This window comes from Gambusia affinis, linkage group LG12 (genome assembly GCF_019740435.1).
Source record: "Gambusia affinis linkage group LG12, SWU_Gaff_1.0, whole genome shotgun sequence".
NCBI classification, from domain to species: Eukaryota; Metazoa; Chordata; class Actinopteri; order Cyprinodontiformes; family Poeciliidae; genus Gambusia; species Gambusia affinis.
This window is the reverse complement of record NC_057879.1, coordinates 242,015-255,511: the sequence shown is the minus strand read 5'-3', so window position 1 is coordinate 255,511 and position 13,497 is coordinate 242,015. Positions and strand designations below refer to the sequence as shown.

General features: G+C 39.2%; 1 protein-coding gene across 1 annotated transcript; it reads left to right on the top strand.

The window, feature by feature from the left end:
* fam151a (family with sequence similarity 151 member A) lies at nucleotides 1–10,387 on the top strand. Its single transcript, XM_044133371.1, has 13 exons — nucleotides 1–48; nucleotides 198–367; nucleotides 2,608–2,748; nucleotides 2,904–3,053; nucleotides 3,131–3,293; nucleotides 5,201–5,258; nucleotides 6,151–6,240; nucleotides 6,754–6,830; nucleotides 6,968–7,104; nucleotides 7,597–7,767; nucleotides 8,561–8,667; nucleotides 9,473–9,652; nucleotides 9,868–10,387. The coding sequence occupies exons 2-13, from the start codon at nucleotides 199–201 to the stop codon at nucleotides 10,165–10,167; spliced, it is 1,743 nt and encodes a 580-aa protein (XP_043989306.1). The 5' UTR covers nucleotides 1–48; nucleotide 198; the 3' UTR covers nucleotides 10,168–10,387.
* Nucleotides 10,388–13,497: the final 3,110 nt, after the last annotated feature.

Here is a 13,497-nt window from a genome sequence, read left to right as displayed (position 1 = left end):
AGGAGACTTGAGAGGAACCAGAAGAAGGAAGACTAGCTGTCAAAGCAGGTTGGTGTTAGATATGATGTGCTAACATTATTATTTTATGTTGCATATGTTATCTAAGAAGGTAGAGCTGCAGGAGACTTACAGGTTTCATTTTTAAGCATGAACTGAAAGCAGACCATTCAGGTATTTCACATTTTGTTTCCCTCCAGGATGAAGCCTGATCATAAGGATGGAGGCCAAAATCAGAAGCAAGAACAAGACTTTTATCTGGGTTGCCTAACCAAGAAATGGTTGATAATGTTATCAACTGCTGTTGGACTTCTTGTCCTGGCTATCATTATTGTCCCTGCTGTGATTCTCACCAGACCAGGAACCAAAGGTACAAACTTTGTTGTTGTGGTTCTCTTTTTGTTCCTTTAAATTTAAAATCCAGCTATGTCCTGAGATGATGCCAAATTTCACATACAAAATATATGAATTCAGTGCGGTTATGGTGTTCACTCAATTTAATGAGTTTTCTTGATAAAAGTAGGAAACCACATAAGATGTTCCATGGGGGATCCCTTCGAACATTTAGAGCAGGAAGTAAGATCAAGTTAAAGGTAAAGCACAACCACTTCCAGAATAGATGGTTCTAACAGTTCCATTTCCTGCTAGTGGATTAGTTATTTAGTTATCGAGTTAATGTAATACTGTCAGAACTTATCCGCTGTTGTAAAGTGATAAAACTGGAGGTAAAACCAATTATTGCTCAGGTTTTTCCTGAACCTATAAATATAAATAACCATTTCTGTCATCGGACGCACTTTGAGGTTAGTTTTGATTCTTTATGATTAAATAGGAAGCCTTGTATTTTCATAGTTTTTACAAACATGGACAAACAAGTTGGGTGCCTTCTGTTAATGACTAATAATCCAGCAATGGTTATTGAAATAACTTCAAGCCAAGAAGTCAGTGTGCTGTTTGGTGACATGGTGCGTGATACACTGAACATGGAGCACAGGAAGTGAAGGAGAGTGTTGTCCCGGGAGATTAACATGAGAATGATAGAGCAGCATGTTTAAAGGTAAAGTCTATAAGATCATCTCCAAGCAGCTTGGTGCCCCTGTGACAAAAGCTGCACTGATTATTCAGAAGTTTAAGGTCCACAGGACTGCAGTCAACCTTCCTGGCCACGGCTGCACTGATGACAAATGGAAGAGAAGAATTATATGACTGCTAACCGAAGAGTCCAGAACAACCTACACAGAAATTGAAGGTGAACTCCAAGGTACATCAGTGGCAGATCACACCGTCTGTCATCAGTTGAGCCAAAGTGGGTCTCATGGAAGATGACCAAGAAAGAAATCTGAAAGAGGCAGTATTATGTGTTTTCCAGGCTGTGACAAGACGACCTTTAGCGGTTGGGTTTTTGTTCAGTAAGAAGAGTCTTGAACCAGAGTCAGGTGGAGAACAGCAGCAGTTTATTTGTCACTCAGCATCAACACACTCCTTCACAGCTGAAACTGCAGTCTTAAATAGTCCCAGCTGTGACGGACCAAACCATATTAAATTCACAGGGGAATTTCTTAATCAATCTCCACCTATTTACATAAAATACATTTTATTAAATACAATACTTCTACTTACTTTTTATAAATATTTTCCATTTTATCATTACACCTTAAATAAACACCACAAAAACCCATAAACAATTCCCCCCCTAGTCCTTTCAATGGCCTCTCCCAGAATCTATATATGGCATCTGGACCCCCGGGGTAGAATTTGTCCAAACACCCTGGAGAGGACGCAGAAAAGACAGGTGAGTCACTTTACCACAGCACTCCACACTTAACAGATTCTGCACACATTTGCTTAGTTTTTCCTCACCATTAGCTCATTGCTCTGAGTAACAATTGTGCTCCTCCACAGGCAACAGCAACCAACCTCACTCATCAATGAGGAGCAGCTGTGCAGAGCCCAGAACAAAGGCTACATACTAATTGCTAAAATGTTCAATAAATATAATTAAAACTTCTTGTGTGCAAATTTATTGTTGTGCAAATATCTGCTAAAGTGCAAATGCTAAATAAAGTGTCTGTTAATACAGTGCAAAAATACCTTTAAAGTGCCATACAGTGCTATATATGTAAAATAGTCCCAGTAATGAAGATCTCTTCATTACACAGGCACATGGATTCAAACCAGATCCTATGTATTTGTGTGCTTCTAGTGCACCAATAAATAGAATTTTTGCTTTAAAAAAGAAGGTCTGATGGGACAGTGGAAAAACCTGTTGTGCTAAAAGGAGTTGGCCTATCAGCTTAGCTATTCAAGCCTGCGATGGCAGTTCAATGTAAGTTACAGAACTCTGGCCTTTGAGGACTGCAGTTTGAGAACTGATTTCTATAGAAAAGGCATGGCCACGAAATACACTGGTGTTTATCATAGGTATGCACACCTGTTGAAGTTTTTGTTGCACTACAACAATCACTATTTATTAGTCTGATCTGCTAAGATGATTGGTGCGGTCATTTGGCTTTTTAATCATTCATTTTAAGTCACTGAAATCAAATCTGTCGTTTGGTAGACTCATTCGACAGACCTCATGGCTTGTATTTGACTCTATGTTTTACCCAGCTCCTGTTCCGCTGTTTCCTACTGGTGGAGACATGCTGGACTTCCTGGTTCAGTCAGGTGAAATCAGTGAACAAGATGGTCTCTTGGCAACCTGGTTCCACCGAGCCAACAGCAAGGAGCAAATGAACATGGCTCTTGCATGTAAGTGCACATAGATGCAGTCATATCAGTATTTTGTCCTTGGTTTACATTCTGAACAATTGTAACAACATACTCATCCCAAAGTATGATTTGTAGAAAACACAGCTGGGTTTTTTTGTTTGATTTTGTTTGTTGTTTTTTTTCCCTCCTTCAAGCTGATGTTATGATCCTAGAGGCGGACGTTACTCTGGAGGGTTATGGAACTCCCGATCAGAAACCAGTACCGATCATGGCTCACCCTCCTGATGTTTATAGTGACAACACCCTGGACCAGTGGTTGGATGCTGTGTTGGACTCTAGAAAAGGTGCAGATTACACCCAAAGAAACAGTATTTGTGTGGCAGATATGATTGATGTTTTATCAGTTTGTATCAAATTTCAGGAATAAAACTTGACTTCAAGGCTCTGGACTCTGTGGGTTTCTCTCTGAACCTGCTCAAGCAAAAGAACAGCACCAGCGGAATAAACAGGCCTGTCTGGCTCAATGCAGACATCCTTCGAGGTCCCAATGTACCAAACTTTGTGTCTCCAGTCAACGCAACCAGGTCAGAATTCTTGGAGCTTAAAAGTGAAATTATTTTATTTATTTATTTATTAGAGTTTATTTGATAGGGACAGACACACACAGACAAACTGAACTAAACAGCAGTCCCATGTTTGCGTCATAGTGCAATAGCAGCAGCTAATTCGTAGCACTTGTTCCTAAAGGGCTTTTAAAAGGTACCTCTAAAAGTTAAAGTGATAATCATTTAAAATAGCACAACATAATGTTAACAACATCTACAAACAAATGTGAAACATAAAACATCAAAAATGGGTACAGTTCTGTTTTTGACATAACCAGTTTTGTTTGTTTCTTGAATGTACTAAAACTGGTTACAGACTTTAAATCTACAGGAAGTGAGTTCCAAACTGCAGATCCTCTCACGGACAGAACACTTTGAGCAAAAGTGGTTCTTCAAAAGGGGACCTTACAATTTCCTTCTGAAGCTGCTCTAATGGATCTGCTATTGCTCTGCAGTCTCTGTATGCGATCGCTTAATGGTGTAGGTGCATATCCATTTAAACAATTCATTTTAAAAGATTATAATTTATAAACTCAGGAAAGTCCAAAATGACGAATTTAGCCAAAATGTGACAATGATGGAATCTGATTGGCTTTTGATATAAAACCTTTAAAGCCTGATTATAGAGACTTGCTAATGGTTTGAGTTGGGCTGGTCTGACACCAGACAGCAGCTCCTAGGAAAAATGTGAGAGAATTATTGAGTTCAAAAACATCTCTGCACAGTGAATTTTAATTTTAAATAATAATACATTTAAAACAATTTATATTTGATCAAATAGTTTTGCTGATTTTATCAACATGGCTCCTAAAATTTTACTGACCATCCAAATTATTCCTAAATATTTTTCTTGTGATTCTTGCTCAAAAAGGACCCCATTGATCTGAATATTCAAGAACTGTAATGACGTTTTCTTGATGGAAAAGCAGATGCACTTTGTTTTCCTTGGTTAAGCAAGAATCAATTAGCCATGATGATCATTTCTGCAGGCTGTTCTGAATTTTTTAACTGACTACAGTACTGTTCTTATCTGATGTGTGAACAATTGAGTCATCAGCATACATTTGCAAGTTAACTTCAGGAAGACTGTTAACATACAGACTGAAGAGGACTGGACCTAAGATAGTTCCTTGTGGAATCCCTGTTACTATTTTACAAAAGACAGAGTTACTATTATTAATGACAACACACTGTTCACAATCTTTCAAATATGAGTGAAACCAAGACAATGATCGTTCCGAGAAATTAAATGATGGAAACTTCATTTCTTCACGTCCAGGAAAACTCCACCAGTGATTTGTCCCCCATCAAGTGATTGTTTAACATTTTCAAGCAGCAGATTTATAGCGTTCTCTGTACAATGATTATGTCTGAAGAGAATGCAGAAGATTGTTACTTTCTAAATACAATAGCAGTTGTTCTAGAATAATTTTCTCCAGCACATTTGACATGACCGGAACAAGACTTATTGGCCTGTAGTTACTGATTTCATCAGGACTTCCATTTTTAAAAAATGGTTTCACCAAAGCTTTTTTTCATGCATCAGGAAATTTTTCTGTTCTAATGGAAATATTAACTACTTGAGGTTCTACTAAAATATTGCTGTACATTTTTAAAAACATAGCATCTAAATTATACATATCCTTTGCGTAAGAATTGCTTAAGCTATTGGTAGCTTTTTGAACATCAGAGTAATGAATTTCTTTCATTTCAAACAAATCAGATCACTGTTTGGTTGGTTTTGTACCGTGTTGGACTTGGTAGGAACTTTGATGCCAACTCTTTAGCTGAAGAGAGGAAAGACTCGTTAAACATTGCTGCTAGCTGAGCAGGATCAGTTATAAGCACAGCTGTTAGTGAATTGTTGTTTTTCATCACTTTCCCAGATTTCTTCAGTTGATTCAGAAGATATTTCCAGATGTGACTTTGTCTCCTGGATGGATGGTGTGTATGTTCATGACCTAACAGGAATCTGAGCACACATCAGTTTGGTGTTCTTGTTTCATGGTTTTAGCCATTATCACTCCAGTGAGTGTTGCAATGACTTCTACAGTTCTACAGTCAATGTCTTGGTTCCTACCTGGTCCCTAGGATATTTTTCTTTAAATGAAGACATGTAATCATTGTTCATCAATGTATCCAGTTTGTGTGGATCTACTTTTGTTGGTGGTGGCAGAGAAATCCATTGTCAGCACAGAGTTTTGATTCAATAACTTGTAGAATAGCAAACTCCAAACCTAACACAAACCTGATGGTCTACGTTTTGCCTCTTGAGATGCAGAAGTGAAGACTCTTGTCAAGGACCTCCTGTCTTCTGGGTCATGCAAAGGTGACAGGATACAGAGACCTCAGTGGCATGTGGATATTGTGCTGTTGATGATTTAGTGGAATTATTTCACTGTTGGCTATGATTTGATCAGTTTCCAGAGTTCAATGTTGAATCAATAAATAGATGAGATCCAGGCCCTGTGTTGACACAAGCCCAGTCATCAGCCTCACCACCATGCTTAACAGGCAGTATGAGGTGCTGATATGGTGTTTTAGTTTTTTGCCAAACTTATCAGTATATAAAATATTTAAGGACAGATGTCCCTGCTTTAGATGAATCTTCACTAAAGGACATTGTTCTGGAATATTTGTGTCGTTGTATTTTTAGTTGACCGTATTTCCATAAAATGTCACTAATTGGACAACAAAACTGTTGTCAGGGTTTTTAATGAATAAACATGTTTCTCATTACCCTGAGGTTCAGCCTTGGAACCTTTGTGTAACCGATCATTTTTAGAAGGAATGATTGTGTCCTCATTTACAGTTACCATCACTATGTTTCTGACAGGTTCTCTATATTCCTCAAATTGCTACTGAAACTTATTCCAGAGACATGGTGGAACACATGTATCATCTGATCAAAGATGTCCCTCAGAAGGTGAGAGGAAACAAACATCTGTTGGTAAAACTGGGTGTAAGGTTCTCTCTCATAGGTCAGCATATGGGTTTTTCTATGTTAGTTTAATCTGCTGCTTTAAACTATTCATAATTCCTTTAAAAGCAGAAGGAATGAAATCTGGCTTTATCTTATGCAGCATCATGTTTATTGTGCAGAGCAGGTTAGGTCAATAGCAGGAGAGAGGCACCAGCACCCCTCCTGACCCCACTGGGGACAATGGTGTTAGAAAATGGATGGATGGATGTTGGGTCAATATAACAATGGCGCCACCTTTGGTTGTGTTCATCTAGTCTGCACCATCAAAGAGTGAATTTCTCCCCTGAAATGACATTCACTGTTTATGCTCTTCTAATGTATTCAAACAAACATTTATTTGTATAAATATAGCACAGTTTTATTTTTTAGCAATTACTGAAGGCTGCTGGTCAGTGGACGTGGCAGCAGTGTAACAGTAACTTTCTGGTCGTATAGTTGAACATTGAATCTCTGCAGGTGACGTTCCCAGTCCATGCTCTGCTGGTCCACAGAGGATGGCAGCACATCAGCTGGCTCCTCAACCAGTCACCCAGGTACCAAACAGCATCAACCTTCCAAGGATCACTACATATCAGTCACACAGACCTGAAGCTTGAAGCAGCAAAGAAATTCAGCAGACCTTAAAGTTGCTCATTCTGGTAACAAGTTTAAGCTGTACATGTTTTTCTAGGTTCAGCTTGACTCTGTGGCAGGGTTCAGATCATCCAACCATCAGTGACCTGCTGTTTGTCCGGGACAACACCCAACCTGCACAAGTCTACTACGACATCTATGAACCTACACTGACAGCGTTTAAAGAGGCCGCCAGTAAAGAATAATGCTCAATGTTCAGGCAGTACCTGGAATGTAGATGGAATAAATAATCCGATAATGGAAAACTTCACAAATTAATTTGTTTACATGTGGAAAATAATTGTTTTTGTTTGAGCATTGTTTTCAGAGATTGTGAGAGTGTGACAACTTAAAAAAAAAGTAGTAAATGATGAAGCATAAATTAGACTTGGGATTCTTAAAAACCTACTTTTAAAACATAAATACAGTCCAGACCAAAAGTTTGGACACACTTTCTAATTGAATTCAATGAGAAGGTGAGTCCAAACTTTTGGTCTGTACTGTATGCCAAGAAATTATGACTGGGTTTGGAAGCACTAATGTTAGCTGCTGCACTGACAGATTGTTTTGTACATTGTGTTACCATGCAGAAGTTGTAATTGTTCACATCATATACCAGCCAGATATGAAAAAAGGCTTGAGGAAAACTGATATCTTCATTGAAGTGTTTTTGGAATGTTTCTCCAGGAAACCGCAGTGATGTTCGGAGGTTTTATCCTGGAGGAAACCTGATGGACTTTCTCAATCCAGTTCACAACTGGAGCAGCAGCTTCCTCACTGATGTCACCCAGCACAGCAGTCTGGGAGTGCGCTGGTTTTCAGTCGCTGATGAGACCGTCCTGCTGGCGCGGCTCTCAGGTGAAGGCTCTGCTGAACCAACACTTCCAACGCTACAATTTTTTTTCCGGGCAGCACTGTCACAATCTTCCTCTTGCATCTCTGACATCCTCTAACGTTACACATTTATCAGACCCTGAGAAAAATCTATGCTACAGCAAAATAAGATCCCAGAATAATTTTGTATCAAATCAAAAAATCAAATCAAATTTTATTTGTATAGCACATTTCAGCAGCAAGGCATTTCAAAGTGTATCTGGCTTTACCCAGTGTAGTATGGAAAACATTTTTCTTTAAAAAAATGTTTTATTACCTTCTTACATTTTTCACTTAACTCACATCCTCCAGGGACAATCTGTCCATTATTGTTCCAGTATTTTAGCTGTTGTGAACCTTGTCCTTAATTGATTTCTGGTTCAGCTCACATGTAAACCTCAGCCTTGGACTGGAGGCATTTCTGGCTCCATCCTGGTTCAGATCTGTTGGTCTGACTCACGCTGTGAGATCAGGAAGGAAGCCTCGTCTCAGACCAGAGTCACTGCTGAAATACTGCTGACCCTGGCATGGGCTGACCTTAACGTAAAACTTCAGTGACTATATACTCACTATGAATGCTTTTCATAATTCCACTATGTAGAAAATTATACAACCTCATCCAGTTGGCAAAAACACCCTACTCACTCAAAGCTGGACTGGAATTTGTTCATAATCTACACAAAGTCCAGTCAGAAATGCTGACCAAGATCTAAAGAAGCTGAGTGCTGATGCACTGAACGCTGAGTCTCATTTCTCATCTGCGTCTGCGTGTCTCTAGATGAGGATGGTGGGATGCTGGTTCTTCATGTAGTTTCTGACAGAAATCAGCCTGGAGTTCCTGTGCTGGGAGAATCTGGGACCAGCTCTGAGCCCTTCACACTTCAGGTAAATAAGTGGAGATGAGCCAACCTTTTTATTCCACACCACTTTACACAATCACTGCAGTTGACCTGGCTGAGAGCACTCCTCAGCCAGGGAGTTCCTTTGGGTTTGTCTTGTCCCTGGAAACTCTCACACCTTAGCTCAGTTTACAGAGCTGCTGTAGTGTCCCTAAAACATGTCACCTTAAACATTCAATGATTAATCTGTTAGGTTAAACATCTTGCTTCAGAAATATGATTACAGCACTTAATAAAATTCCACCTTACTCCTGCTGATCTTTTATCAGGTTGAAGTGCTAAGCTAACATTAGCTTTATTATTTAGTTTTGATATGACTTATTTGTAACTGGGCTCGTAACATATTTCACTTTTGCTCCAGTGAATCATCACACGGATAGAATTCACTGAAGAAGTTGTTCTTTCACATGTTGGATTTTAAGGTCAGAGTTGGCATTTTTCTGACGAGACTTTTTTTTTTTTTCTCCCTAAATCACTTTTTTGCAGTAAAAAGGTGATGATATCTTTTGCCAAAATCACCTTTGGCCATTATTTTAAGAAGTTGATTATATAAGTGGAACAGAGTTCTGAGCTATTCTTTTCTACCACATTTCTTATGTCTCTCACATTAAAATCCAATTTAGGCATAAAATGTTTTACATGTTCATACCAATACTTCAGTTGTCAGCTTTGATTTTGTAAACCAACTACTGTATTTTGTACCTTTCAACACTTAAGAAAGTTCAGGGAACAATGAAGTGATGCAATGTACACAAGAGGACCTTTTATGTGTGTGCATTTTGTGTTTGAAGCGTGTCTTTGAGCTGCTTGGGCAGAGGACTGATGCACCCTGGGGGGTTTATCTTCGGGTTCATGGTCATCAACTTCTGGAAGCTTCCCTCAAACTGCTGCAGGCCGCCTACTCTGCAGAGGAGCTCTACAGGCCCATCTGGATCAGCATGGAGAGTTCCCAAAGCAGCTACAGCACCAATGTGTGTATCATTATTTAGGTCATTACATAAAATATGATTTCTTGAAATATTTGAACAAGTCATAAAAATGCTAGCAAATAACTTTTAAAAGGTCATTTGAAACAAACTGATTATCAGGTTAACAGTCAAGTGCATGCAACTGTGTCCTACTGGTCTTCAGTTCCTGCTTACTGAGCTGAAATAAGCATGAACTGTGAGTCATCTGTGTATTTCAGGATTTTGTGTCCACAGTGGAGGAGTTTTTTCCATATGTCACTGTGGTTTTGGCTGAGCAGAACTGGCTTCCTCTGACCCCAGCAGCACCAATGGGCCTGTCCCAAAGGCTGGCTGTTCACCTCAGCTCAGCATCACTGCTCAAAGAACCACAGGAACTTCCCTCCCTGAAGGAAAGGAACCAGTGTGACTTTGTAGTGGAGGTGAACATGGAGGACATTGCAGAAACTTTTACAATTATGAAGAAGCTCATGGCCCAACAGGGAGGAAAATCAAATCTCTACATGATGACTAGCAAATAAAAGAAACTGTATGACACAACCATACGAGGTTGGACCTTCTCATCTAGCATGTTGATGGAGATTATTTTTAGTGTCAGTGAGGAGTTGTTTGCTTTATTTCTTTTCTCTAACCATCCCACCTTGATTTTAATAAAGTTAAATGGAATAAAGCCTGGTTAGTTCTCAAAGTATGTTTTCTGTTTACATTATGAAAAAAGTCCCTGCACTGGCTCCCTGTAGCTCAAAGAATAGACTTTAAAATCCTGTTGTTAGTTTATAAATCACTGAATGGTTTAGCACCACAATACATTAAAGATCTGCTGCTGTTGTATCAACCTTCCAGAACCTCTCAGGTGGTTCTGCTCTGCATCCCCAGAACCAGAACCAAACGAGGAGAAGCAGCATTCAGCATCTATGCACCAAAAATCTGGAACAAACTTCCAGAAAACTGTAAAACAGCTGAAACACTGACTTCCTTTAAATCTCGACTAAAAACCCACTTGTTTAGAGTTGTATTTGAAACGTAATCAATTGAAAATTTATTGATGGAATCTGACTTGATGTCGTGTTTTGATTGTTGATTCTATGTTGCATTGTGTTTCTGTGTTTGATTTGATGTAAAGCACTTTGAAATGCCTTGCTGCTGAAATGTGTTATACAAATAAATTTTGATTTGATTGATTGACTGATTATGTATCATGAAGGAAAACAATGCTAAGGTTAAAAATGAAGGTCCTCATACTGTTAAACTTTCTATTTACAGTCACAAATTTTAAAGTCTTTCAATGAGATTTTATGTGATTGACCAAATCAAAATGACATAATTAAAAGAAAATAGAGCTCTGAATAAACAGTGTTCATGTGTGTTTGATCTTCAGTGAGAAGAAAGCCACAAGAGGATGTGTATGTCTGTCTAAAAAACCCAGAATATTTTCGCATACATGCAAAATGTGTAAGAAAAAACAAACTGCACGTCATCCTAAATACTGCAGTGCCTTGGATTATGGTGGCAGCTCAATGCTTTTTGTCTGCAGACATGTGGAAGCTAATTAGCTGATGGAAAAAGCCAAATATAAGGTGGAGGTTCACCTTCCTGCAATGCAATGTTTCTCATTTCCAGTCCTACACTTCACTGCAACGCATGTTTTAGGTGTTTACCTTCTGGCATAAACCTAACTTTAATATGTGGGTGACTCTCAAACTGCTGCAAAGGTCATGCAGTCATCACAATCAGGTGTGCTGGAACAGACGCATGCGCTAACAACAGCGACGGATGCCAAAGCTGCTACTCTTGGCTCACTAATTTTCATTTTTGCTGCAGACAATCAGATGAGATGCTGAAAAATACTATTGCTGTGTTAAAAGAAGTTAGCCTATCAGTGAAGTTATACAAGCCTAAAATAGCATCTCAATTCTAAACATAAATTATGCAGCACAGATGTCCCCAACCATAATGTTAGGATCCACAGTTCACATTTCTAAAGAAGTTCAGATCAATGATCAGGAGTTCTTGAAACACTGGAAAGATGAATGGATAAAATAACACAATCTGATGCTTGAAGAACAGATTAAAACAAAAATTCCTGAAAAAATGTAACCAGAGTCTGCCAAATTGTGCCAGTCGGTTTGGACCCAGCGTTCCGATGCTAAAAATTAGCATCAATGCTAAGCTTAGCTAAATTGTAGTCAATAGCTTGTGGAGAATCACAAGCATATTGATTAACATGGACTTGAACCATTCAGTATGTTAAAATTAGTGTATAAGGTGAAATTAGCCAAAATGCCAATGTAAGCCCAAATGGACCTTACCAGGCTCCGCCCACAACCGACCTAGAAAGTCCCACGTGGCCACAAGTCTCACAAACAAAGCCTGTGGCTTTTGTTTCTATGTAAACATGGCGTCTTCCGCTTGGACTGATTCTCTGCAGTGTATTTCTGACTCCATTAGTGCTTCATTTCTACCAGATTTTTACAATATATCAGCTACTACAATGGACAGAGGAACTAAAAAGTTCTGATGCCTGTTGTTCTTGCGAGGCTGGATAAGTCGGGCATTCATTGTTTTGTAGATTACTTTTGAAATCAGTGGGTGATTCCTGTGGTTTGTTAGCAAAGGTTTGAGTGTGTCCAGGCCTGATACACTCTACTTGGTGCTAGAGATGCTAACACCAGGAACAGTTTAGTTCAAAGCCTTTTCTGCTAAATAAAATCTTCAGTGTGTGTCAGATACACGTTGCATATTGATCTGTTTAGCTAACATAAGACTGTGTAGCAGACAGGCTACAAGGTGTAGACGTTGTATCAGTGCTGCTGTTATGCTGTACTTAGCTAACAGGAAGCTGTTTGTGAGACGGCCAATCACGTGACCACATAGAATGGGCATCAGCCAATGAAAAACGGCCCCTGTGATAAGGTCCATGCTGTCAGTAGCATGTGGGGTATCATTTGAATGTTGTCTTGCATTGACTTGCTACATTCAGTGTCCTAGACATGGCTAAGGAAAATAGTTAAAAGCTTATTTTAGGGAAAATGCTAAAAACGCAGGGTTAGGGTTAGGGTTAGGGTTAGGGTTAGGGTTAGGGAGCAAACGCTGAACGCAGCCTAATTCAATGTGTAAAAGTGGCTGAGTTAAATCAGTTATATAATGTCCAAAACATTCTGGCACGTCTGTAGTTCTAACATTCTACTCAAAAACGTAGTCCAAACAAGTCTGCCCGAGGCGGTGCACTACTCTGAGAGGTATATTGAGGCTTTTAATTTGAAATATTCCATAAGCTTCATTTTAAATGGCCACACTAATCCCATGTATAACAGTGATTGGGTTAAATCAGTTCTATAATGCCCAAAACACAAGTAGTTCTAAAGGCTCAGTCCTCCTCTGTAGTAACTGACAGTTCCGCCATGTTGTAGTTCTGATATTCAGTCTTTGTAGTTCTAAAGAGCAGCTTTGCTCTCTGACAACTGTCAGCCAACTGTCATGTCAGGGAGAGACAGAATTGTAACTGTTTGAAGCAGTTACTTTTTCTGAACAAAGCAGGCCGAACAACTCCTTCCCGTGAGGGCTATTTATCGTCTCCGATAGTAGATGACACTGTAGCTCCCTCCGATAGAGTGAGCTACAGATCTCAATCTGTAGCTCACTGACAATAATAGCAGTGAGGAAAGATGTTGTGCGCTGAGCTTTGAAATCTTTGAGAAATGTATGAAAATGAATGGCTGACAGCGTGAGTTTACTCTCTGGCATCATATCGCTGTGAAGCACTTTGACAGAAAACCATAAGCCCTAGAGAAATTTTGAAAACATTTTACTGGAGCAGACATGCGTATCAATGTCATGACCGAGTTTGATAC

Coding starts and splice junctions, on each gene's coding strand:
- fam151a (XM_044133371.1), top strand. CDS start 199: ATGAAGCCTGATCATAAGGATGGAGGCCAAAATCAGAAGCAAGAACAA. Junction 3,054..3,130: donor TGTGTTGGACTCTAGAAAAG/GTGCAGATTACA, acceptor ATCAAATTTCAG/GAATAAAACTTGACTTCAAG. Junction 9,653..9,867: donor AAAGCAGCTACAGCACCAAT/GTGTGTATCATT, acceptor TGTGTATTTCAG/GATTTTGTGTCCACAGTGGA.